Here is a 26072-nt window from a genome sequence, read left to right as displayed (position 1 = left end):
CTTACACGCTTGCAGGCGGAGTAAAAAGTAGTTCCCACCAAATCCGTCTTTAGGCAAAATCTAATTAATTTAGCTACTTTCTAAGGTGCACTTGTTAAGATACATTATCTAAAGTCACTGAAGTATTTAAAGTATTTATACCTGACTTTGAGAATCGATTTTAAAGCAAAAAAGTGTGATATCGGAGGAATAAATATTCCAGTATCAATCCGCACAACACTTCCACCCGTCAAAAAGCGAAGAAGAAGAAAGAGTTCTCTCCATTAACGGATTGGTGCTTCCGGCTCAACTTTACTCGTTGGCTTATTAGAAAGCTGTATTTCGATAAAAATGAGGGAAATTCTCCATCTTCAAGCTGGTCAATGTGGCAACCAGATTGGTGCGAAAGTAAGTAAACATTCATTTTTAAAAATGACACCTAAATTCGTTGGGACACCACAACTGAAAAGTTACATTTAGTTTGGGCGGGCTTCTAAATTCTAGCTAGCTTAGAAAAAAAGACAGAAAGAAAGTACAGGGACTACTAGCTAAATGACAATATATAGCCATGCAAAATGAAATAGCATGTCATTAATCCATTTTACATTGTTTAGCACCGTCTGAAAATTTACATTTAGGTTGAGGCCAAAAAAAGTTAACATAACCGCCAGCCATTGGTTTCCATTACTTTCCCGCTCAACCCGTTAGTTTAAACGTAAATTTTCTTCTCTCTTTGGTTGTAGTTCTGGGAGGTAATAAGTGATGAACATGGCATTGACCCAACCGGGGTATACCACGGAGACAGCGACCTGCAGCTCGACCGGATCAACGTTTATTACAACGAGGCATCAGGTTTGTTCACACTTCGCTTCACAGTGCAGTTAGTGGAGGAAGCGCTTTAGTACCGTTATCACAGGAGGGCCGTTATATCGCCTCATTAGATTTTTCAGTGACGCACTAAACTATGAGGCGTTGCCATGGCGAAGGGGTAGAGCACGCGACCAAATACACGGAGGTCTCAGTTCTGGAGGTGGTCCGTCACGGGCTCGAGTCCCGCCTGACGACCCCTGCCGCATGTCTTCCCTGTCTCTCGCTTTCCTGTCTAACCAATCTCAAATGAATTAACACGCAATAAAAAAAAAGCTACCAGTTGCTACCATTTTTCCCGAATTATGAGTGCATATAGGTTTCTGACGATTCTTCTTCAAACAGTTTATACTTCACATTTTCCACAAATCATTTTTGATCCATTCATTACAATGTTATCCCGATTTTATTTATCAATCAGTTAATGATGTTAATGATTTTGTGTGAATATTATATGTCTCCCCTCTCTCTACTAGGGGGAAAATATGTCCCTCGTGCTGTGCTGGTCGACTTGGAGCCAGGCACCATGGACTCTGTGAGGTCTGGACCTTTTGGCCAAGTGTTTAGACCTGATAATTTTGTTTTTGGTATGTATATTTCTGTAAGAATATAGGTTTGATTAAAAAAATTAAACTACCATATATTGGGGTGCCAAACAAAACTGGAGTGTTAATGGTTTACTTTCTCGAATGTTTTCCCATATAAATAAATGAAACTGGATATTTAGTTTGTCAGGCTTTTTATAGTAAGCTGACTTTTTAAAATAAAAAAATGAAATACTTTTATCTGTAACAGGTCAGAGCGGTGCTGGTAATAACTGGGCTAAGGGCCACTACACCGAGGGAGCTGAGCTGGTGGACTCGGTCCTGGATGTGGTGAGAAAGGAGGCAGAGGGCTGCGATTGTCTGCAGGGCTTCCAGCTCACCCACTCCCTGGGAGGAGGCACCGGCTCTGGGATGGGCACGCTCCTCATCAGCAAGATCCGAGAGGAGTACCCAGACCGCATCATGAACACGTTCAGCGTGGTGCCGTCACCCAAGGTTTATATCGTCACCTTCCTTAAATAATGGCCCAAACGGGTTTCCTGTCCCAAAATGGTTTTATTTATTTCTTTATGTTGCCTTACTCATCTTGTTTGCAATAAAGAGGTGGTGTTGTTTTATTTTATTTCATTATTTTATTTATTTATTTATGTTTTTGCCAAGATCATTCTTGTAAAAAAAATTATTATGTCATAATTTTAGGGAGGTGATGATGTTCACTTCTGTTCAGATATGATGCTCTGCTTCCTCAAGGTGTCCACACATACTTAAGACTTAAATTCATGTGTCTCAGTGTAAGGCTTTGAGATGTCTTAAATTCCCCTAAAAAAAAAGTATATATACATATATATATATGTTTATATACATACATATATAGACTTGTGGGAGTTAAGTTTACCAGTTCCCTTGCTTGCTACCTTTTTTTTTTTCTTTTTCTTTTTTTTTTCAATGTCCATGCTGGTGAAGTGTAAATTTGTCGCCATTTGGGTGGACGACATTCGTCTTCTGTTGCCAACCCGTAAGATTCTATGTGTGCTGGGTACAAAAAAAAGACTGTAGTCAGCAGTTTGTAGTACGAGAAGCACAAAGCTACAAATTTCCTTTGTACATTTCTGTTGTGATACGGGTCTTAAATTTCATTCATAGTCATCTTAAAAAGTCTTATATTTGGTGAAACCTTCAGAAGTCCTCCCAGCCTTAAACTAGGTTCCATTGTTCTGTCTGTATTCCCCTGCTGGCAGGTGTCGGACACTGTGGTGGAGCCCTACAACGCCACCCTGTCTGTCCACCAGCTGGTGGAGAACACTGACGAGACCTTCTGCATCGACAACGAGGCGCTGTACGACATCTGCTTCCGTACGTTGAAGCTCACCACGCCCACCTACGGCGATCTGAACCACCTGGTGTCAGCCACCATGAGCGGCGTCACCACCTGCCTGCGCTTCCCTGGCCAGCTGAACGCCGACCTGAGGAAGCTGGCCGTCAACATGGTGCCGTTCCCCAGACTGCACTTCTTCATGCCGGGCTTCGCGCCGCTGACGAGCCGCGGCAGCCAGCAGTACCGGTGAAGACGCTCAGTCCACCCTTAGATTAGGATTATCCCCCACTTCTTTACATACTTAATTCCAAGTGAATGTCTTCTCTTTTCCAAGGGCCCTGACCGTCCCTGAACTCACCATGCAGATGTTCGATGCCAAGAACATGATGGCGGCGTGCGACCCGCGCCACGGCCGCTACCTGACGGTGGCCGCCATCTTTCGCGGCCGCATGTCTATGAAGGAGGTGGACGAGCAGATGCTGAACGTTCAGAACAAGAACAGCAGCTACTTTGTCGAGTGGATCCCCAACAACGTGAAGACGGCCGTCTGCGACATCCCGCCACGTGGCCTCAAGATGTCCGCCACCTTCATTGGAAACAGCACGGCCATCCAGGAGCTGTTCAAGCGCATCTCAGAGCAGTTCACCGCCATGTTCCGCCGCAAGGCCTTCCTTCACTGGTGAGTTAGGGTTAATCAAACGCTAGTCTGTTTGCCTAGAGAGTTCGTTTGGTGAGGTGTGAATGTGCTATCCAACTGACGTGGACCAATAAAGCAAACTGGTCCTCCGAAAAACCTAGGTCTCAATTTAGTTGAATGAACTCTGATGCTGTTCAAATTCATATGTGAATGCAAGCGTCCCAGAGACCTCTCCAAAAGCAGGAAGCCAACTTTAACGCAGGGCATTCTGGGTAAATGCATCCAAAACAAACACATTAGCAGAAGAAATGGCTCATGGTCAAAGACAGAAGCAAAATCCTACAACCACTAAAACCTGACGTCACTCCATTTGTTTACTTTTCATGAAGAAGGAAGTAGTGCTCAGTGTTTCCTTCTAGTTTCATTCAGTAGTTTTTCCCCCCTCCTTGATCCAAGGTTTTTCAACAGGTTTGGTCTGTTTGACACAGTACAGTGTGAAAGTGAACCGCACCATCTGAAAATATAACAAATGTTGCAACTTTGATCCTCAATCTAACCGAGTTTATCAGGCTATCAGGTGCACTAAAACACAGTGGTGTTCTAGTGTAAGCCATAAATGCTAATGTCTCGTCACAGGTACACCGGCGAGGGCATGGATGAGATGGAGTTCACCGAGGCGGAGAGCAACATGAACGACCTGGTGTCTGAGTACCAGCAGTACCAGGACGCCACGGCCGAGGAGGAGGGCGAGTTTGAAGAGGAGGAAGAAGACATGGCCTAAGCAGCTAATGTGGCGGCTTTGCTCCTGGGCAACAATGTTAGATTTCAGCGTTTCTTTCTTTGTTCAATGTGTCAAGCCAATGACACTTAAGGTGTGGTAAATGTCACCAGCTTTGCTTGTTCTAAAAGTTTTAGGATTGCTTTCAGGCCTTGCAGAAAACATGTTAAATATTACGTTAGAATTTTTTTCTGGAGCATAAATGTATTAACCTGTAATTCTGTCCTGTAGCATTTTGAATGTTTTGTACATTGAAGCTTTAATCTGTAAGCGGTTTGTTTTTATGTGGTAGCTAATTCTTTTAAAATTGGAATTGTGATGATGAGTGTTTTTCTGAATGTTGTAACTTCTTCAGTCTGACCTCCACATTGACTGCTCACAGTATTTCTGTAAAGCTGTTGTGGTTTCATTGATATCAGTACATTAATAATTTGATGGTATGTTCATAGAGTTTAAATAAAAGTTTTTACCGTTGTACTAAGCTGTGGATTAGTGATTTTGTCAGTTGAAGCCATATGAATAAATACTTGAGCAATTCGAGGGGATTTCAATGCTTTCATGTTGAAAATGAAGGAAATAATCTGGACGTTACGGAGCCTGTGTATAAAGGGCGACATCTGCTGGCCAAATGGCAGCATTGTATTTAATCGGAGGGAATTTTTGAGCCTTATGGAATTGAAGTCCAGCACATGCGCAGTAACATGATGTAATGATCTGAAACAATAAAACTAAACTGATAGAATATTTTCAGATCCATCACCAACAGCTGAAGTTGGTGATGAACTGCAGAACTCTGGATCCTGAGGAGATGGGGACATGCTCTTAAAACTATTTTTGGCCCAGTATTTTCACTTAATCGGAGCTACTGAAATATTATGTAAAGTCATATTGCATATAGGTATCATACTCCAAATAAAAACTAGTATCCCTTTTAAACCAGCAGTATTTTTACAGTGCGTTCTTGTGTTGCTATAAAGGACAACAAAAATATTCTTTTGTTGTCCAAAGTCATTACAGCACCTAACCGTGCATTCAGGATTCCTTTTCTGTGTGGACAGACCAAGTAGCTCCTAACTCCATAGTGAAAGTAAAATGTTGCATAATTAAATATAAATAGGTATAAACATCTGAGAAGTGTGGCGTGCATTTATATCCAGCCCCTTTTTACTATTAGTTGCATAATCTACAAATCTCCCTGCATGCATAATCCATTACATTTACGTCCCGTTTCTCCATAATTAATTAAAGCTACAGTACTCTGACATGAAATAATCCAATTCCGTGCTCAGCGCAAAACAGAACAAGCTGAACGTAAATCAGGCGAGCAGCTTGTTTCCCCCCCGCTGCTTCAGATCTTCCGCTCGGAGCAGGAGCTCAGATGACTCATCCGCGCAGATATTCGCCTAATCAAGAGCAGATAATGCATCTAACTTAAAATAGCAGCGGCATGTTAGCCAAATTTATTAAGTATTAAGTGAACAAAGGGTCCGCAGAAAGGATCTGTTCTTCCCTCAGAGGTCAATATCCTGCCAGGGCCTTTGTCCCGCTGTCGCACAATCAGATACCGCCGTCGGGTGACGCAGGCTCACTCAGCCGGGCTTTTTACGGGCTGCTGATGCTTGTAATTACGCTGAGCACGGCTGATATCAGCACTGAAATGAGGAGGAAAGCGTGATCATCACATTGGATTTAATTGAACAAGTTTTGTTTTTTTGTTTTGTTTTTTTCTTCTTTCAATTTAAGATCACACATGCAAACACGAGAGACGTCGTTTCACACCACAGTGCAAACAAAACGCCAGCCACCAATGTTCACAGCATCGCGCGGGTACGTGGCACACGCACGTCACTCTGTCTGGTTGTTTGGACTCCAAAGTCAGTAAATGAGGTGAAGTTTAAGTTATTTAGCATAAGTAGAAAAAGTTGCACAGAACAAAACACGGATCGTAGTGACAGGATTCACCCCAAACTGAGTTAGTTTGAAACAAAGATTTATGTTACAAAGTCTTGTTTTTAGTGATTTTTCCCAGAGCCGGTCCAAGGTCGAATGAGGCCTTGAGCAGAATGTGATTTGGGGCCAAGCTTCCTGTCAAACCCACCTTCAAAAAGACATGTTAAGGTATTTTTGAAATAGAAAATGTTTACGACACCAATAACTTTTGTCTTTTTTGTTGTTGTTGTTGTTTTTGTTAATGCTAGTTTTTTTGCTCTTATTCTAAGTGCATTTCACTCAAATATTTTTTATAGTTTTTTTCTTTTACAAAAAAATTGTTTTGTTTCTTTTTCTTATTTTTACCTTTTTGTCTGTTTGAAATAAATAAATATTCTCACAAATTTAGAAAAAGAAAAAACAAAAACATTTTTGTACATGCCAATACATTGAACATGATTATTCAGGCTTGTTCTGAACTTGAACATTTCCTAATTATTTTCAAACAAAACAATAAAACATTTTTAAAGTTTAATTGTTCTAGAAATTCCAATTTGTGTTTTAAACTTAAAATGTGTTTAAATTTTATTTTAAACATTCTCAACACAGTAATTCTAAGTACTAAAAGATTTAATCTTTGAAAACAGACGCATTCCTAGTGGTTTCGAAGCCTGAGCTGCGTCTTGCTTCGCTTATGCCTCGGGCCGGCTCTGGGTTTCCGTCCCTCTGGCTGCTTTCATTTCCTCTTGCCGATCCTCGCCATGAGTTCCGCGTTGGCCGCTGCCTTGGTCCTCATGTCCTGGTTCTTGGCGAGGTCTATGAGGACACTGAGGATGCTGGTGGGGACATCCAGGGACAGGGCGAAGCGGGAGCCCTGCTGGGCTCTCTTCGGCACCCGGGATGCGGGGCGCGGGGCTCTGGCCTGCCGCAGCACCAGGTGATGCTCGGAACGGAGCAGTGAGTTCAACACGCCGTCGCGGTTCAGGAAGTCGACGGCCAGGACGTCTCTTTGCGTGTCCTCGTCGAGCCGGGCGAGGGCCGGGCGGCTCACCTGGCCCTGAACGCAGCAGGGCAGCAGCAGAGCCAGGCAGAGACACACACACACACTCCTCATGGTGAGCACGTCTGAAAGAAGAGAGAGACACACACACACACACACACACAGAGAGAGAGAGAATGAGAGAGAGAGAGAGAGAGACACAGAGAGAGAGAGAGACACAGAGAGAGAGAGAGAGAGAGAGAGAGAAACGGTTTTAATTTTTTTTTTTATTTGACCAGAACTTTGCTCTTTCAAGTCTTTCATAAGCGCAGCAGCAGCTCCGTCCCTTCTTGTGCAAGTGACTCCAATTCAAAATTGATTTTTTTTAAATGTACTGTGCTGATGGAATCTAATTTGTGTTGCTTTTTATATAAATAATAATTTCTGCTGAAATTCCTTACTTTCTATTTTTTCTACATACCGTAAATGTACCAAATATTATATATTACAAAGAAAATAAATTCCACTTCCTGACAGTTTTTAATGTATTTGTACACATAAAAAAAACAACTCCTGAAAACGGATCACAATCAGTGTTTCTCCAAAGTTTTTGAAAAATTTGTTTATATGAGATACCAGGGAAAAAACACTTTTTTTGGACAAAACTGTAATATAAAAGGTAAACACTTCTTAAAAGTTATTGATACTTTTAAATTATCCAATTCATTACAAAAAACATATGTATTTACAAAAAATCTGTATTTTCTCTTCTTTCTTATGCACTTCTTGTTACTGTGCACTATTTTATTTTATATTTGTATCATGTTCGAATAAAATTTCATTTCATTTCATTTCATTTCATTTCATTTTTCTATGACAAGCTTTTTTGTTTGCGTGTCGAATGAGAGCAGGATGCTGGATCTTCCAGGTTCAGAAAACTTTCGAAAAATGCAAACATGTGACAAAACTATCTTCAACTCTTATCCAACAAAGGTCATGAAAGCAGAGGACACTCAGCACTCACTCAGGAGGGAAAAGCTGACGGCGTAACCAGGAGGCACCTGTTGCTCCTCTTGCGATGATCACCTCCCTGTGAATCTGCAGCGTCCTCCTTCTTCTTCCGGCCTGTCAGATCTTCCTCTCCACTTGCTCGTCCTCAGCCTCTCTGGTCTTCCTCTGAGCCGCTGCGTCCATCCCCTCTCTGTTTATCTCTCACACCCGGGCGCCCGCCCCTCTTTTCACTTCCTCTGTACTCCAATCGCCGTCTTTCTCTTTCTAAAAATAACGTGATGCTAATCGCAGAGTGGCTTTGCTTTTAATTAGTTGGATATCTGCTCCGGTTTGGAGTCAGAGCGCAGAGCCACGTCAGATTGCACATGTTTCATGCGAGATGTTGATTTGACAGCTGATTGCGGGCAGAGAGATGCAGCGAGGGTGTGATTTCTGTTGTGGGTTATATAACCTGTAGGGAAAAGGGTGTGTGGAAGCAGACTTGAAATAAATATGTATCTAATCACTTTGGGCATTTTTATAGATGAATGTGGGGAATTGCAGCATGCGAGTCTCTCAACATCAACAACAAAACTTTAACTTTTTGCAAATGCTTTTTTTTTTTTTTTTTGCTGGAATTTTCTGTTAAAAAACAGAATGGCGTTTGTATTCTCCCCCCTTCTTACGGTGATACACTTAAATAAATAATAAAATAATCTAACTGCTTCTGGAAGTGACTTCGATAAGTAAATAACATCTCTATCCTGTTTGAGGCTCAGAAAACATTACCAGCATTTGCAACTATACAAACCGGAGAAAATATTAATTAAATTAAAAGAAAGAAAAATACCATGACAGAAGAGCTGCAGTTCAAAGCAGCTTTAAATGCTCACCGTTTAAAACTACTGATCACAGAATCTTTTCAATCCAGTCTGGCGGAGAATGGCCTAGTCAAAGTCTAGACCTCAATCCAAATGTTTATCTTTAGCAAAACGTAATAAATGCTGATTATAGTTTGAGCTATAGATATGTAAAATTGGTATACCAGAACAGACTTACAGCTGCACGCCTCGCTCTTCAAAAAAGAAAAAACGCAGTAATTTTATTGTTTTGCGCTGTTTATTGAGTCCCAAACAACGCGATGAAATACATTAGTGCGTAATCATAACGTCACAAAATGTAAAAAAGCACAAGTTCACAAACATCCGGGCACTAATTTTAGAGTTTTTAAATAACAGAAGCCAGAAACACACGGAGGATTAAAAAAAATGCAGCATCAGAGACTAATTCCCGACGAGAACAAGGAGAAGGAAGAGGCTGCAGGCCCAGAAAAGAAACCCAGCGCGTCCTGAGTCACCTCACCTCTACCCCATCAAAGGCCTTCTCCTCATCTCACTAATGATGCAGAACGGTAACAATATCCAAACCCCGCAGCGCCGGGGGATGATCTCAGTAACGTGAGTGCGGTGAATAAACGCAGTGGGTCGGACCAGCAACATGTCTGCCATCGATCCATCAGAACCCGAGGAAACTCCACCATCATATGAAGGATAAAGTTTGGAACACCGGGTTTTATCGTGAGATTTTAATGTTATTGTTCTGAATGACTGTATTATAACTTTTCTTTTAGTGGGAGAGAATGTGAATGAAAGTTATTCAGCTTTATTTTATAACTGCTTCTAACATTTTTATGCTTCAGAAGATTCACTTTAATCTAATTGTTTAGGAAATAGCAATGATTATGAGACCATCTTGAATTAGAAAAGGAAAAAAATAACCTCCCTGCTCAATCTACCAGCATTAATGAAAATGAAATTAAAAAAATACCACAAGAGAACAGCAGGACATAAAAGCAAAAACTAGCAGTGATGAATCCTCTAGTATCAAAATAACCTCCAGTGACAATTCAAAAATAATTTATACCAATATATATATAATATATATATATATATATACACACACACACACACATATAATGTTGACTTAACATACATTCTGCAAGAATCTCCAAATGGTCGTCATGGATGGTGAAACTGGGCGCAGGAAGGATTTACTGTAGCGGTCAGTCTTGCAGAGATTCGGAAGAAGCCTCTGACCGAAGACTGGTGCTAGAATGATGGCTAGCTACATGCTAACAGCTCAATTTCCAGGCAGTAGAGACAATATTCCAACGTCTCCAGCAGGACACAGTCAGTTGCTGTCAAGTTCTGCTGATCCGCTTCATCTTTAAATCTGTCGGCCTTATGGTTAGAAAGCCAGGCTGATTTGGGAAGCACTTCCCAGATCAGCTTTTGAGATGTTAATCAGATGCTCCCAGTAGTGAAAAACAAACAAAAAAAACAAAAAACATAATTGTCCAAAGTAAAGAAAAATAAAATCCTCCAGCTGCACACCGGTTGAGTTTGCCATTTTTGAATTGAGGTCAAGAAATAAAACAATTCACTAAAGCTTTATTGTTTTTATTTGTGTCTTAACGACAACTTCTGGTATGTACAACAGTGGACAGAAAACAAATGTTTACAGAATGTATAAATATTCTCTCGTTGCCCCAACTTGGATACTGGCTGAATTGCTTTGCAAAGTTAATCAAGAATTTATGTTTGTCCTCGCTGCAAGTTTCTCAAAAACGTTTCAGATGACAAGTGCCTGCAAAGTACAATCAACACATGGAGAATATTTGAGAGACTCCGACCGGCTGCTTCCCCGACGGGTAACTAAGGTACAGAATGGGTGAGATGAGAGGAGGACCCTCGGGTGACAGAAGAAAAGGTAGGAAGAGGACGAAATGAAGAGCAGCGGATGTTTTCCTAGAACCGGAGCCAGTACATGGCGCTGCGCATCCTGTTGTAGTCCGGTAGCTGCTCAATGGGACCTGGTGGAGACGAGGAGGGGACAGGTTAGAGCGCGTACAGCGACCCGGTTCTGATCCTACAAGAACGGGAAGGGTGGAGAGCTCACCGACAGCAGCCACGGCAGGACACTTATCGTAGATGTATTTGGAGCAGATGTCGCGCACCATCCTGGGAGTTACAGCCTGGGAGATGAGAGGAGGAAGAGAAAACTCTTCAGATGAGAAAGTTGTGATTCATTAAAAAAAAAAAAAGGATCTGCAGCGTGCTGTGGAAAGACGACTCACATCGATCCGGGCGCTCCACTCTGCCAGAGGAATACGACGTCCGTAGTTCAGGACCTGTCTGCCGATGTCGTCACAAATCGGTGTTGTGCCTACGAGATCGAGTGGTTGTTAGCTTAAATTGATGCGCGGCGTGTAGACTGAATTGTAGACATCCATGATAGCAAACCTGTAGCTCTGGGGCCACATTTAGTGTGTGTGTTTGTGTTTAGCTTTCTATTTAGGACTTTCCCTAGCATATTCTTATTACTAACAGGCCTTATGAGGGTCGAAGCTCTGCTCTAATGTGGTGGTTCTCCTTCTTTAAGGCTATGGATTAGGATTGGAGGTTTGGTGTGAACTAACCTTTGGCTAAAGTTTGGAATATGCTGCTAATCTTTAGGGTAAGAATGGAAGTCGGTGCATATGCTAAAAAAAAACATCCTACCAAGTATATGTGGTCTAGTTTCTACTGCAAATATCCTAGTATACTTGAAATTAGACAAAAACTAACAAGTAAACACTCAGCAGGATGAAGAAGAGTGTTTTAAGTCAATAATTCCTCAATGTTAATGAAAAAGTACAAGCTATAGCTATAATCTGCCAGTGACACAAGACATTTTCCCCACATAAGTTAAAATGTCTTGTTCCACTGGTAGATTATTATTAATGAAACTAATACTGTTTCATTAATATTAAGGAATTATTTACAAACACATATCTTACTATAAAGTTACTTGTAAGTTAGTTTTATCTAACTAGACCACAGATACTTGGTTGGATTTTGTGTTTTTGTCGTCCTCATACAGGTGGAAGCACAAAGTTGTGTCTGTGTGTGCCACTAGGCTGAAGTATTTTTATTATTTTATCATATAAAAATCTGTTTCATCTCTCATTATAAAGGTTTTATGTTTTTATTTGCCTTAGAACAATAAATTAAATCCTAGTTATGTGGTGTTACGTTGTTTCTAATTTTAAATAACTTTTAAAAAGCTATATATTTTTGAAGATTCATGAAGGTTTTGCAGCTCCAGACTATTTAACAGTAAGTGAAACAAAAATCACTAGATAGTAAAGGCAGCAGGAAAGAGATCATGGTACCATTGAGCTGTGCAATCAGGCTGGCCTTCAGAGCATTTTGGGCTCTAACAACATCACTGTCTGTGACCGTGGTGCAAAGGTTCATCCTGCAGGGACAAAACAAGGTAGGAACCACATGAATTACAAGCACTCATTGTATAACCTGCAGGATTAATCCACCTCTCCGACTCTGGATTAAATGATCTCGGATCGGTTCCTCACCAGGCGTTCTGGGTCCAGTGCATCATGTCGTCGATGTGGTGCTTGTCGCTCACAAAGTAGATGCCCAGCAGGCCGGTGTCGCTGTAGGCAGAGTGGAAGGCCTGGAAGCTGTGGCACAGGTTGTCCTCCACTGCCAGGCGAGCCAGACGGCTGCTCAGGTGCTGTGTGTGTGAGAGAGAGAGTGAGAGAGTGAGAGACGAATGTCAGACCAAAGACATGCAAAGAAATTGATGACATCCAATAATCCACGACGTAAACGATGCTCAGCAGGTGTGTTCCTCCCGACAGGTCCGGAGGCAGAGGGAAGACCCCTGACTCAGGTTTTTAGACAGGCAATGCTTTACCCCTCCATAATGGCCACTCAGGACATGGAGAGTCCCTAGTGGGCAAAGCTTAAAGGGGATTTTCTTTTTTCCCACCAAGTCATGAGATGTTACTGTTCTCACTACCAGAGGAAAGAAAGAAAGAAAACAGATGTTCGCCCACCTTTCCACCCCCGTAGGTGAGGTCATAACTGCCAACGATGGCGTTGGCGACCATAAGGGGAACGATGTCGGGGCTGGAAACACTGGCGCCCTCCACGGCGATGGCGATGTGCGCCAGGGGAAGACCGTCATCCCGCATGCAGATCTGAACAAGACCAAGAATTTTACTGTAAACATTCCAGTCAATAAGGATGCAAAGATACTAAAGCGTCACCAATATTTCTCAAAGTCTGACGAGCAAAAAGCCACACAGCTGGTGTCAGTCTGTGACGGCGCCCTGCTAAAGTATTCACACCCACTGAACATTTATTCATTATGCCTTCGCTACAACCAAAAACTCTAATGTGGAAATAATTTAATAATTCAGTCAGATGAAACATGCTGGTCAGACTGAAAGATAAACCTAAATATCTCACAGATATATAACTATTCTATGCTTAATATTTACAGTTATAATTGTCTAACTAAATGTACTTGAGGATTTTTGGGGGATGTTTATTTTCGGTGTCTCACCTCGCTGCCAGTGAACCGGCAGGGAGACAAGACGGGGACGGCGTCTCCCTCATACTGAAAGGAAAGTCCACTGAAATGAGACTTGGCCATGCCCACCAGCTCGTCGTGGTTCACACCTGTAGATGAGGCGTACGTTAGAAACATTAAAACGCTGGGTCCCACCGCCATCAAACAGGAGACGGGAGCTGCGGACCCACCTCCTGCGGCCGCCAGCACCATCCGGGGGCCTTTGTAATGGCTGCTGACGTAATCCACCAAGTCCTGACGGGTCAGGTTCCTGACAGCGATCAACACAAGAAGCAGCGTTCATTTTGGCAGCCATGTTGTCTCTGTCGTCAGTGTTTTTAGCTGTTACGTAAATAATATAGCAGCTGGACTTGATAATGAGCTACGTCCAAAAACAGAGCAGTTTCAGTGGTGGTGTTATTCTAGTGGAAAGAATATTTAACACCAGAGTTTGAACACTTTTCACACTGTAAAACGTTTAAGGTGTTTTCAAACGTTTCCAGCGCCACAATTTGGAGATACAAACATTACAGGTGAAGTAAAAAAATAATAATAATAATTTCACCATTATGTGACATAATTTATTACCATTATTAAAAATGTTTTGTGGTAGTATTCTACGTTCAACAGCAGGAACGAGGTAAACTAATATATAGTTTTCTGTTTGAAATGTTTCTCTCACACATCCTGTAGGCACATGAACACAATAATGACTTAACAAAAATCTCCCCATTTTAGTAATGTTGTATAAGGTATGAAATATAACAATCAATAAATCAGGAATAATACATGTGAATGACACTGAAACAATCTAAGCAAACTGTGTTAAGGTAAATGACCTTTCTGTTCAAATTAAATACTAATAATATTCAAAGTTACAAAAAACTAAATATTTTCACAACGTTTTCTAGCATTTAGCAAATAGAAATAATTTAGTTCATCCTAACAAACCTAAAGCATAAAAAGTTTAGTCTGATTTAACTTCAGACTGAGAAAAAAAATGTGTCTTTATTAAGAGGTAAAGAAATCTGGTTTTGTCTGTAATCAGCTTTAGGCTTCTAGATTGATTAAAAGCTTGATATTCAAACTGTGTAGTTTGAATATCAAGCACTTTCATGGACGTTATACAGAATTCAAGCACTTTCCAAACCTTGAAAAAAACTAAATGAAATGCAAGCGTTTTTAGGGATTTCCAGCCGTATGAACGCTGTAAACCCTGACTACGTGAGCAGAGAGCGTCCCATCCCTCCTACCTGGCGTTGCTGGACGGCCCCAGCACGCTCTGTCCTAGCGGCGTCCCCTGGTAGGCTGTGGCGTGCAGCAGGTCCAGACAGACTTCCTGCAGGTTGCCCTCCACCTCCTCCATCTCCCGCAGCACCACGCTCCTCTGCTGCTCGATGTCCGCCTCGTTCAGCGTGCAGTTCTGCACCACGTCTGACAGCAACTCCACAGCTGGAGACCACGGGTCAGTCAGTGGTCGGGATTTGAGGCGGTGATTTAATGTGATCGTTCTGAATCGCCAAAACATTTCATGGCTTCTAGGTTTGTTTTCTCACCTTTAGGAAGGTCTTTGGTGAAGGTCTTCATGTAGAAAGCAGTGTGCTCCCTGGAGGTGTAGGCACTCAGGTGAGCACCCATAGACTCCACCTGCTGCTCCAGGGCGGTTTGGGGGTGCTTCTTTGTTCCCTGCAGAAAATCAATTTGTACACTTTTACTTGGGATCGTTGCATCCTGGCTGATGTTTGGTCTTTGGCTCCCCCTACTGTCACTGGGTTTAACATCACAGGCTAAAGGAAATCTCTGAACCTTGTAGATGGGAAATGATCGAGCCTAAAAGAATCGGGAGAAGCTTCAGCTTAATGTATTACAAGAAGTTCACACTTTTTAGCTGGATTTGGAAAATACATTTTAGAGTTAAACTAAGAACCTACTGTTCATTCTCTAGAGTACATGATGCTAATCATGCTAATCATTAACAGATGCCAAAAACTGTTAATTTCATGATCGTTTGACAGCAGCAGGTCTCACATACGCTCATATCATCCTCATGACAGCAACAACTACATAAAAAATATTCTGAATGCTGCTCTTTTAGCTTGTCACTTTATTTTTCTTACCCAGAAATCAGAACAAAATTAACAGGTCACTAAAATCTTATTTTCTTATTTCCTATTCTGATCCGATTACAGATTTATTTATTTTTTAAATTGCAGCATAAATGGAGTCAAGGAAATGTAAATCATGATGTTTTGACCTCATATCCAACTTTACTGCTGTTGCAGGGCTGTTTCAGACAACAAAATGTAATTAAAAGGAGTCAAATGAATAAATACATACAGTATATTTACATGCAACAAACATACATTTTACTTAATCTGGCCAAAAAGTCTCATTTTAAACGTTGAGTGATGACTCCACCTTGAAAGCCATGTGCTCCAGGAAAAAGCCCGCTCCGTTGTTCTTCTCGCTCTCATAGCGGCTGCCAGCGCTGATCCAAACTCCAACCTGTGAAGGTGAGATGAGGTCAGAGGTTAGGTTGTTGATGTCCATTATGTACGTTAATACTGTCTTGGCTGGGACAGGGGACTAAAAGGACAAATGAATATGCTCTTACGGTGCAAGTTGCATGTCCTGTATCCTCAGATGCAATTCTCAGACCGTTGTCCAGGACAGAGACGTGGGTTTCAGGGGCTCCTGCCAGGCTCTGGGCATAGCTGACCGACGCCTGTCCACGTCTCAAAGACAGCAGGATGGGCTGCAGTTCGCAAAAAAAAAATAATTGTATGTTTGAATTGGGTTCAAAATTATATTTTCGACTCATCTCTTTTCTGGGTGTTACTGGTTGCAGTTTAGAGATACCCCGCTGAAAACATAAACATACCCAGAATATTATGAGCATCTTTTTTTTTTTTGTTCTAGTTAGGGAAATAGCTGAGTAATTTTTTGAAATTTTATTTTAACTTACTTTATTTACTTATAGATGAAGACAACCTAAAACAAACCAAATTTTGTCTTTAGCCATTTATCTGCTGAATATCAACTGATTAGATGTGCAAGTATAGATTAGATTAGCCAGCTCAAATCCATATTCCATCAAAAGCATGGCAAAACACACATCATTTATACCTAAAATTTTGATTTAACAATGTTGGAATTATATATTTTTGTCTCCAGGCTAAATATCTGTCAGTATTTCCAATTATAAAAAAAAAACATTTAAAAACACTGACTGTTTCCTTATGGCGGACTAAACAATTACAACAATAATTAAGGGACGTTTATTCTTGCTACCAAGAAAGTAAGCTATGGTATTACCCTTAAGAAAATTATTATGATTTTCTTAAGGGTCTTAAAGGTTTCTTAAAACCTTTCGGTTTTCAATGTAAATGAGGGATGATGATTACCCATTTTAATTACAGAAATGTAAAGGTGCATCAAAAGTAGACGCTGCTCCATTAGTTTCGGCGTAAACATGAGTGGGATTCAATAACATTCTCAGTCATTTTTTTTCAAAGTGACTGTCCAAACAAAACACACAGAGCAAAGAGTTAGAATCTGCCTTTTAAAAGTCACAATGCTAACGCTGCTACTCAGGAAGCTCTGAGGACAGGGGAGGACAAACAGACGTTATTACAATAACTGACTTCATGGAGGACAACAAACAACGAAAACAACCGGTATCCCTATTGTATAAACTGGACATTGCGTTACAATAAGAAGTTAAAAGTCGTGCAGCTCCATTTGGTAATTGACCTTGCTTTCACTGTTAGCCAAACGATGCTAACCGGTTAGCAACTCGGCACAGCTAGCTCGACCACCACACCGGTCTGGCCGTTACACTTTTGGTTATTTAATTCAGCAATCGCAACACTGCTCAGCTAAAACATCTACTAATTAAAAGTCTGTCGAAACACTCACACTGCGGGTTTTGGCGAGGACTCGCCCCACGGTGCTCCCTACTCGGCACACGGACGCCGCCATCTCTAAACTCGGTGAGAAGGCTGTCGCCGCTTCACTCTTCTTCTTCCGGCTGAAAGAAAGTGATCTTCAGCTTTTCGAGCGGATGGTACTGCCACCACATGTCCAGTGTGTAGTACTGAACCTAAAAAAATGTAATATTCCTTAAAATTCCAATTCTTTTAGCGCTGATACTGAGACCATTCTGCTCCAAAAAGTTAAAATGTATTAAAATTCCCTCCACAAAAATATCAACGTGGTTTCATTAAACCCCTGAGCTCTTTCACTTTTTACAGTATACTTTATCTGTACTGACAAAATATGGAGGATGAGGGAGAAATCTTAACTGTGAACTGTACTGTGAACTTTTATGTAATTTACTTACTGTCAGTTTTATCAAATCTCCCAGTAAAATAAATTATTTAAAGTGATTGCCTCCTTTCAGTTACAACTAAAAATGCTATGAATTTGTCTTTCATATTTTTCCTGGCAGGAGGCAGGTAACCTGCTTAGTCACCGTAGGAGAGATTCAAGTTAGAAGCATTTAAATAAAACACGTAATGCATGCCAAATCCCAGATTTTATTTTAAGGGAAATAAAATCCCTTTATGGAAGATATTTTAGGCACTTATAGGGCTGCTGGCTATTTTACTGGGCTGTTTGGGTTGAACATCACCAGGCGCAAAGAAGCTTGCTTTTTCTCTGTTGCTGTTGTTGGCTGAACTTTTAATACCTCTGCATGTTTCTTTGAGAAATGCTCAAAGTTAGAGCCTCCATCAACTGAAAGAACTGTCACTGGCAGATGAATTGCGACTCTGGAGATTGAAGGTTCTGGAGGAAGAGCAGGAGATGCTTCGCTGCTGCTGGTCTTGTTCTCTTGTGCCTTTTGGATAACCTTCGGCAGAGGCTGAACCTTCTCTGGTGCAGATTCCTTTTCTTTGACTGCACCCCCCCGTTTTGAAGATGACAATTGGGAAGATTTCAGTGGAGGAAGAACACATGGGTTTTTAACAGCAAAGCCCTCAACAACCAGGTTGATCCCCAAGTACTGTGGGACTTCTACCGCCGCCTGGAGATGAGGAATGACATCTGAAACAGCGCTGAAACACACAAACAGGGCTGATTACGCATATTATGCTTTGACCTCAACCTTACCTGCCTATATATGAGCTGAAAGTCCCCAGTGTTTGCGGAACGGTCCACTCTGCGGTCCAGAACCACTCGTAATGTGTCCTCCTGCACAGCAGTGCAGAGCTGGGCGGTCACACAGGTTGAGGGTGCCATTGTGGGGCTAGCGTTGATTTCTATTAACCATGGTTGCAGGCTGAGGTCTGGTCAAAACACAAGCAAAACTGTTTATTGCAATGTAAATTTTAATAGGCATTGTGTGACATGCAAACATAGTTGGACACAAAACAACCATAATATTATGGCCGCATACTTTAAATTGTGGCTGCTACCAAAATAGCCTTGAATTGTAGAGATTCTACTAGACCTCCAAAGTTGTGTTGTAATGTCTAGCCCGAAGATGTTCTCATGCAAACCACCTCATCAGCAGTTTGAGCTACAGTAGCTCACCTAGCGCAAAGATCTTGGATCAGATCTTTGCGCTAAACTTTGTGCGCTACAAAGAGGTGTATTTTTTTCCAGCCATATCAAAGCGCTTTTGTCACATCACAAGAGTCATGTGATCAACAGCCGATGTTACTACTGGCAAAAACAACAAAGAAGACGACAGACAGGAAGTAGTAGGAGGATGATTAGTTGATTTTGGAGGTGAAGGGGTTTCGGACTATGTGCAGCTCACAACATCGCACAGCTCATAAAAAGTTGTATGTCATTCTAAAGTGTTGAATCCATAGCTTTCTTGTTACTGCTGTGCCATTTAACAGAAATGGTAAATGGCCTGTACTTGTACAGCATTTTATCAAATCTAGAAGACCCCAAAGCGCTCCTACATTCAATCATTCACCTATTCACAAGCTGATAGTGGCAAGCTACTGGACTGTAGTCTGGGGGAGTCTGACAGGAGTGAGGCGCCACCGGGCTCTGTGACCACCAGAAGTGTCTTTACCAAGGACACAGTGACAGAAGCAGACAGACCAACGACTGCGGGATGAACACTTACCATCCTCGCCACTATTGTCCAATCAAAACATCAAAGCTGAGTAAGCTGCTTTGATTCTTTACACAAAAACAACTTTGTAACTCCCAAAAGGAGCAGAATCAGGTTTGTGTTTCAGGAGAAATGCTACCTTGCTGTCTTGTCATCTGTAATACATAAATCGAGTGCATCATACCTAACATAAAATCAGCGCCATAAAGCTCAAATGTGTTCTTGCGAGACTCTATCAGATCCTGTGCTGTCTTCAGTGCGTGGATCACGGCTGCCTTCATTCCTAGGACTACAACACTCTCCCAAAGAGCTTCCTTGCCCTGGCTGGCCAGAAAGGCCTTGAACTGGTCATCCAACCACATGTTGTGTGGTGGAATGCAGTGATGGCGTTGATGAGAGGGCCTCAGGTGCTTCTGGATGGAGTTATTGCACAAGTGCACCGAGCTGAAGAAAGAAAAGAGAAATCAGATGAAAAGGGGTTGGGGACAAAATGAACCTAAACAGTGGCAAGCACACAAAGATATGCCAGGGTTTGTAAACCACTTCAGGCCTTGTACAAATGTAGCCCGGTTTTTATAAAAACAAATATTTTGCCGAACCGTTTTAAAAAAATAATATTGTACATACAGGATCGGTTTCACAAAAGATTTTAGCACACAAATCTCTCCTCAGTGTTGTTCTAAACATTCCAAGCCCATAGGGGGCAGTGTTGGGCAAAGCTAAAATCTATGACAGCCAATCAGATTGCTTCAAAAGTTAGGAGGCTCATGGATATATACATAGGTTGAACTACTTTTAAATAGTTTATTAGTATTACAAGTTGATAAAACACACAACAATGTTTTTTCAAGTATGTGAATATATTGGTGCATTACTTGTCGCAGATTGTAATATGTGGGACCTAAATCTCCGTCTTCCCACGTACACACGCAAACACAAATACGAAGTTTTCTCACAATTTTATAAAGGTCAAAGTTTTCAATAAATTATTGTTTTTCATTTGTGATATTAAACAGTTCTGTGTGGACGAAATGCCAAAACGTATAAAGTGTATCTGTTTTCCTAGATATGTGTCTACATGTGGACTATGCCTTAGTCTTAGACTCAATGAAAAATACTTATACAATTTCAGAAATATAACAGGACATAAGAATAGATAGCAAGAGACAAGCTGTTCTTTGTATTCTAAAAATGTGTCACAAATTCTTACAAATCCTAATTATTTAGACTGCATTCACGCACAGTCTGAGACATTATAGAACTCCAATGATTTTTATTTTGAAGAAAATCGGGGGGATTAATGATGTGACTGTCTTTTACTGAATCGTGTAAAACCTTCTATTGATTTAGAAATACAGTTTTAAACGTGATGCCTTTGTGATACGTTGTGTTGATCTATTACAAAAAGGTTCAAAGGAAAAGAAAAAAGAAAACACTAACTACAACACCACTATTTCTGATGATGTGTCACTTTCTAACAGACCCTACACGTGAGCAGCTTTCTCTGCTCCCTGTGGAATCCATGAAAATTCAGACATGATTAGATTAAAGTTTCAGAAGCTGCTTTTAGTCCAATTTGAATTTTGCTGCTGCAGATGTCACAGATAATAATAACCCACCCTTAAATATACCATTTGGTAAAACCGCTTCAGGTTACACACAGATGCAAAACCAAATCTCCCTCCAACAGTGATAGGCAAAGGAGAGATGCCTTTTTCTGAATTTCACTTCCTGTTTCTCTATTTCAAAATTAATCACTGACGCATAATTTGTTTCCCCCAGTATTGAATTTACTGTCTTACCTGTCCAGTGTATCTAATGAGTATGGCTGGGTGGAAAAGCGCAAATAGCACTTTTTGTAGAACCACACAGTCAGAGGGTTCCAGTCAGTGACCAGAAACCACTGGCGCACGTCAAACTTGGTGTCGTGGACCAGAAAGGGTTTCTCAATGTACTTTTGCACCACCCACTTGCTTTCCTTGATAAGCATTGGGTCTATGTTCACTAGCCTGAGGATCTGATCAAGACGCTTTTCACATTTGATACCTTGAAGACAAATTCAACAGATCAGACAGAGCGTTTCAAATACGATGTGTGTGTGTCTGACGGCTTCCGGTGTCCTACCTCTGCCCCTGGACTTTGCCCCAGGTTTGACGATCCAGATATTTTGTGTGCCATCTATGCCCAGCTGTGGGCTAACTTTCTCAAGTTTCTGCAGCATGGCCTTGCAGGAGCTAACGAAATTTTCACTTTTCTCAATATGAGCTCCGCCACTGTGGAGGAAGCAGAGAGAGAGAGAGAGAGAAAAGGCACTGTAGAGATCCTGAAGGGCACGTTTTCCCAGACAAAAAAAAAAATCTCTCAAGCCTGATGAACACTCACTGAGCAACAAGATAATAACTGTTAAGAAACCCTTCCCACTGCTCCTGTGTCAGTAGTGTTTCCAGGCTTTTGTCGATGTCTCTGTGCTCCAGACTCTCCAGGTATTCCTGGCATACTTTGAGCGCAGTAGTAACCGTTTCGGAAGGGACCAGTGGTTTACACCTGAGTTTGTTCTGTTTCTTCAGCCCTGAATGTGGAGGGAGAAACTCAATCTTCAGGCAGAAGATTAGTTCTTAACCCTTAAACCTTTTCAAAATGTCACTTTACAACACCCAAACCTGTGTATGATTGAGACTGTACGTGGAACATCAACACAAATTTGTACATTATCTTGCGGTGGAAGGAGAAGACTGCACGGTTTTCAAGACAATCTTAGGTTGGTTTAGATCAACGCATAATTGTGTTAGATTTCATAAATCCAATTAGGAATCTGTGTTTAGACTCCATCTAAATCTGAGCAAGCTTGAGTTATTTTGCAAATAAAAATAGGAACAAAATGAAGTTGACAATGTATAAAACCAATAATGTTTGCACCTATAATTGCAATAAAAAGGTGGTTGTCTGCTAATTGCTAATTCACTATCATATGCTATCTTGTATAGCATAAAATCCCAACAAAATACATTGAAGCTTGTAGTTGTAATGTGACAAAATGTAAAAGTGTTCACAGTGATCAATGGATCATACACTGAACATCCTGAAAGTTCTGATATATTTCGTTCCACTGAATGTTCTGGTCCTTTTCCACAACATATTTCAGTAGACTAGTGCACGCAGTCCGCCTGTAGTCCTCTACAGAGAACAACACAGAAAGACAAGTCTACATTAACAAATTGCAAACAAATAAACAATTGATAAAATAATTGTTAGCTCGAATGCAAAACCAGATCTGACCAATGAAAGCGTGCTTCTCATCCTGGGCTGCGAGTTTGTAACAGCGGGGGAAGAAGCTGTCTGGGTCAGCCGTGTCAAACCAGTGGAGGTTCCTTAAGTTCACACACAACCCCGCCTGTTGGAGTAAAAAGGCCGGTGATGAAGGTGAGCGTGAAGGGCAGAGGTGGAAAGTGTACAAAAATAACGTACTCAAGTAAAAAGAACGTAAAAAAAAAAAAACATGTGTTGTAAATCTACCTTTGTGGTGAAACTGCCTGCTTTAGCAAAATGATTGATAATCTGTTCTTTCTGCAAGTTGTTTGTGCTGATTGCGTCTCTACGGTTTGTCCAGTAGAAATAAACCATCTCGTTCCGCACAAGGCGAGACTGAAAAAAATTGAAAATAATAAATAAAAAAAGAGGGATGGATTGAACCCTCAAGTAAGTTTTGCCACTTTTAGCGACCAATTCTGCATTTACCATGAGACTGTGCAGTCTATCTGGCTCCTTCTCTTTTTCAGTTTCCTCTGAGTTGTCTGAGGAGAAGGCCCGACATTTCAAACAGCGTTCACCACAAAAGGATGTTTCGATCAGATGCTTTCGGCTCACCTTCTTCCGCATCATTCGATCTGCTGTCACTGTTCAGACGCTGCTGGACCTGCTGCGGCATTCGTTGTTCAATCCAGCCTCTGGCCTTCAATGCTGCCCTGATGACAGGATACGGGCCTTGGATGGTGAATATCTTGTGCATCTGAAACAGCGGGATCAAAAGTTGTGGTTTCCTTCTCCGAGCAATGACAGTTTTGGTCTCGAAGAAGTCGCGGCTGACCTTAATTGCCTTCTCCACCAAACTCTTGGCTAACTTCACTCTGCCTGGGTTGATGTCGGGTAATCCCACTTTGATCTCAGGAGAATCTGTTGACACACAAACACATGTACGCACTTATTTTTTGTAGAATTTTGGACAAAGATCTAATGGTGCAAAACCAGCTAGAAAATACAGACAGTTTTGCTGATTAAATGGAAGAAATCTCCATAAGTAATTTCGGCAATAGAAAATGTGTTCATGTTGGATAATATTTGTAAAGGCCTGGACCAAAAGAAAAAAAGATGAATTATTAATTCACAGCTTCTACGTTCAAACATTTGACTCCAAGTCCTGCTCATGACCATATGATTAATTCAGAACTGTTGATCCATAATCTGTTGCTTGGAGGTGTAAAATCAAATGTTTCAAGTTGAAAAATTTCCTTGTAGTAAAATAAACCAGACCAAAGTAATTTATCATTTCAAGGTGAATGGTGTTGCTTTATTTTTTTTTCCAGGAATAAAATCTGAAAAGTGTAGCATACATTTTTTATTCAGGACCTCTGAGTGTGTACCTTATTACTACAGTAAGTCTTTTGGTGCATACTAACCACTGAACACTTAGTTTTAATTTTGCTGTACATGCCCAATTGGATTTAGATCTTTTGTTTACTTATTTATTTATTGGCAATTTTGTTCTTTGAAATTTGCTGAAATCCATGTATCATTTCTCTGCCACTTCACATTGAGGCATTATTTTTGCATTGGTTTATTAAATCCCTTTTCAATACATTAAAGACTGTGAACAATGTAAACAAATATTTTTATTTTGCAGAGTTTTGTATTCTGAACCTCAGTCACAAAAAGATTAAATGTCGATCATTTTTTGCTCGCTTGACATTTCTGTTGTCCACTTACTGTGTTCCTTGCCATCCTCCAGTTTCTCTAGGCTCAGGATTACAGCATTGGCAGAATCGGTGGCCTTCATGTTGACATCAACTCTTCTTCCTCAGGGAAACCATTTCATGTGTTTCATTAGCTCCCACTGTCTTGCAGCTTTGGGACTGAACAAGACCGCATAAAGGTGAGCACCACCTGAAGATAAAACGTTTCCGCAAATACAATAACACACATTTGTACGTTTTAAGCTCTCTCTGACAGCCGGTGTAGATGATAAGCCCCTCCCTATATCCTCGCGCAGCATTAAGTGGGTCAAACTACTTTGTTGACAGCTTGGCTCCACCCAAAAGATGTGGGAAACTTTCATTAAGCTACGGCAATAAAAGGAAAGCAAACCTAATTACCAGTGTGTTTATGAGACTTTTGCTATGTATTTATTTGTTTATTTATTTATTTTACATAAGCTATGGAACCGCCAGGGCTTCCCTAAATTGTCTGTTAAAACAGAGCACATGCTGAGCCGCTTCTAAACATTTTCTGTAAAAACTGTTACAAACTCCACCTGCCGCTGTCAGCAGAATGTTCCGTGGTGTTACCAAACACTATTAGTTCAGAGATGTTCCTCTCACCTGCTCTATTAACCTTGTACCGAGTTTCACCACAGGTATCCCCGATGCGCCGGTGTTAACTTGTTTACTGTTACTATGGCAACCTCCTTACAGTTACTTGCTAGACATGGCGACGAAGAGCAGTCCATTGTTAAAAAAAAGGGCGTAAAACATTAAACGGAATTAATTTTTTCTGATTAGACGAAATAGTTATATAAAGCAAATAAATGTTTTTTTTAAACCATCATAGGAATATAATGAAATAAAGGAATAAAAATAAAATACCAAAATTCAGCCATTTCCTGATGGAAAAAAGAGTGAAGGAAGCGAATGACTATTCCTAGCACTATTTGCTTCATCCTACAACATGTATACACAGAAATGTTAACACCTATACGATTAATTCATTCTACCTATCAATTTATACATATAAAATACATTTTTCGTGTTCAGGTTCTATCAATAATTTACAATATCACTAAAAAGTTCATTTTTCATTAATTTAATACAAAGGCGAAAACATATTTTATGCATTCAGTACTCGTATTGGAAACAATTGTTCAAGTCAACTTTCTACCCCGTTTTATGAAAATCGTGAGTGTATATAATTGATTTACAGTTTATAGTTTATAAATGCTTAATATCTGTACTGATAATTCCCCCTGCTGTGGTGCTAAAGAACAGGTGAAGGGATTTGATTAAAAGTATAGTGAAAAAAAAACTTTTAAAAAAAGTTTTTTGTCATACTTTTAAAATCTTTTTTTATGGGTTCAAAGGATGTTTTCAGGTTTATATATTATTTATTGCTTTTATTATAATAAAAATAAAAGAAATATATTCAATTGTGAGTTAACCTTTTGTTTAAAAAAAGTCACTCGTTCTTTTGTTTGTTTTTAGTTGAGAAGCAAAGCCAGCAAATACCAGATAATTACTGGTATCTTGTTTCTGATATTATATCTTATATTATAATATTATATCACATTATAATTTTG

At 40.6% G+C, this 26072-nt stretch overlaps 4 protein-coding genes across 5 annotated transcripts; 1 reads left to right on the top strand and 3 right to left on the bottom strand.

Annotated features, from left to right (window-relative positions):
• The first annotated feature begins 219 nt into the window (after positions 1-219).
• On the top strand, positions 220-20019 carry LOC103145779 (tubulin beta-4B chain-like). Of its 2 annotated transcripts, XM_007563362.2 has the most exons (7): positions 222-387; positions 723-831; positions 1323-1433; positions 1642-1886; positions 2630-2952; positions 3041-3385; positions 3980-4602. In XM_007563362.2, exons 1-7 carry the CDS (start codon positions 331-333, stop codon positions 4122-4124), a joined length of 1335 nt encoding a protein of 444 aa, XP_007563424.1. In that variant the 5' UTR covers positions 222-330; the 3' UTR covers positions 4125-4602. The 2 variants fall into 2 exon arrangements, with proteins under 2 accessions (XP_016532579.1, XP_007563424.1); XM_016677093.1 differs by lacking the exons at positions 2630-2952; positions 3041-3385; positions 3980-4602 and adding an exon at positions 19987-20019 and having other exon boundaries at positions 220-387.
• LOC103145778 (urocortin-3) lies at positions 6709-8680 on the bottom strand. The gene is made up of 2 exons (XM_007563361.2): positions 8054-8680; positions 6709-7175 (listed from the first exon to the last, which is right to left on the bottom strand). Exon 2 carries the CDS (start codon positions 7162-7164, stop codon positions 6787-6789), a length of 378 nt encoding a protein of 125 aa, XP_007563423.1. The 5' UTR covers positions 7165-7175; positions 8054-8680; the 3' UTR covers positions 6709-6786.
• Positions 10463-17464, bottom strand: uqcrc1 (ubiquinol-cytochrome c reductase core protein 1). The gene is made up of 13 exons (XM_007563360.2): positions 17356-17464; positions 16052-16192; positions 15856-15942; positions 14994-15123; positions 14691-14889; positions 13629-13708; positions 13432-13547; positions 12920-13063; positions 12434-12594; positions 12233-12318; positions 11156-11244; positions 10978-11053; positions 10463-10891 (listed from the first exon to the last, which is right to left on the bottom strand). The coding sequence occupies exons 1-13, from the start codon at positions 17416-17418 to the stop codon at positions 10827-10829; spliced, it is 1437 nt and encodes a 478-aa protein (XP_007563422.1). The 5' UTR covers positions 17419-17464; the 3' UTR covers positions 10463-10826.
• Positions 17959-25209, bottom strand: ttll3 (tubulin tyrosine ligase-like family, member 3). The gene is made up of 14 exons (XM_007563357.2): positions 25102-25209; positions 24491-24636; positions 23595-23680; positions 23375-23516; positions 23246-23301; positions 23024-23152; positions 22787-22901; positions 22580-22684; positions 21893-22079; positions 21635-21783; positions 21313-21556; positions 19695-19954; positions 18550-18725; positions 17959-18463 (listed from the first exon to the last, which is right to left on the bottom strand). Exons 2-14 carry the CDS (start codon positions 24558-24560, stop codon positions 18038-18040), a joined length of 2145 nt encoding a protein of 714 aa, XP_007563419.1. The 5' UTR covers positions 24561-24636; positions 25102-25209; the 3' UTR covers positions 17959-18037.
• Between the last annotated feature and the right edge of the window lie 863 nt (positions 25210-26072).

This window comes from Poecilia formosa, unplaced genomic scaffold, assembly GCF_000485575.1.
Source record: "Poecilia formosa unplaced genomic scaffold, Poecilia_formosa-5.1.2 Scaffold147, whole genome shotgun sequence".
Lineage (NCBI taxonomy): Eukaryota > Metazoa > Chordata > Actinopteri > Cyprinodontiformes > Poeciliidae > Poecilia > Poecilia formosa.
This window is presented reverse-complemented; position numbering and strand designations above follow the sequence as displayed.

Bases quoted from the DNA above. Each gene is read 5' to 3' on its own strand.
- LOC103145779 (XM_007563362.2), top strand. From the start codon at position 331: ATGAGGGAAATTCTCCATCTTCAAGCTGGTCAATGTGGCAACCAGATT. The intron at 1,434-1,641 runs GTATGTATATTT...TATCTGTAACAG, and splicing joins ACCTGATAATTTTGTTTTTG to GTCAGAGCGGTGCTGGTAAT. The intron at 2,953-3,040 runs GTGAAGACGCTC...CTCTTTTCCAAG, and splicing joins CGCGGCAGCCAGCAGTACCG to GGCCCTGACCGTCCCTGAAC.
- LOC103145778 (XM_007563361.2), bottom strand. From the start codon at position 7,164: ATGAGGAGTGTGTGTGTGTGTCTCTGCCTGGCTCTGCTGCTGCCCTGC.
- uqcrc1 (XM_007563360.2), bottom strand. From the start codon at position 17,418: ATGGCGGCGTCCGTGTGCCGAGTAGGGAGCACCGTGGGGCGAGTCCTC. The intron at 11,054-11,155 runs GTGAGTCGTCTT...CTCATCTCCCAG, and splicing joins AGTGGAGCGCCCGGATCGAT to GCTGTAACTCCCAGGATGGT. The intron at 10,892-10,977 runs GTGAGCTCTCCA...CGTCTCCACCAG, and splicing joins TCCTGCCGTGGCTGCTGTCG to GTCCCATTGAGCAGCTACCG.
- ttll3 (XM_007563357.2), bottom strand. From the start codon at position 24,560: ATGAAGGCCACCGATTCTGCCAATGCTGTAATCCTGAGCCTAGAGAAA. The intron at 23,302-23,374 runs GTGAGCCGAAAG...CCTTCTCCTCAG, and splicing joins ATCGAATGATGCGGAAGAAG to ACAACTCAGAGGAAACTGAA. The intron at 18,726-19,694 runs GTATGATGCACT...TGTTTTGACCAG, and splicing joins TGGCGCTGATTTTATGTTAG to ACCTCAGCCTGCAACCATGG.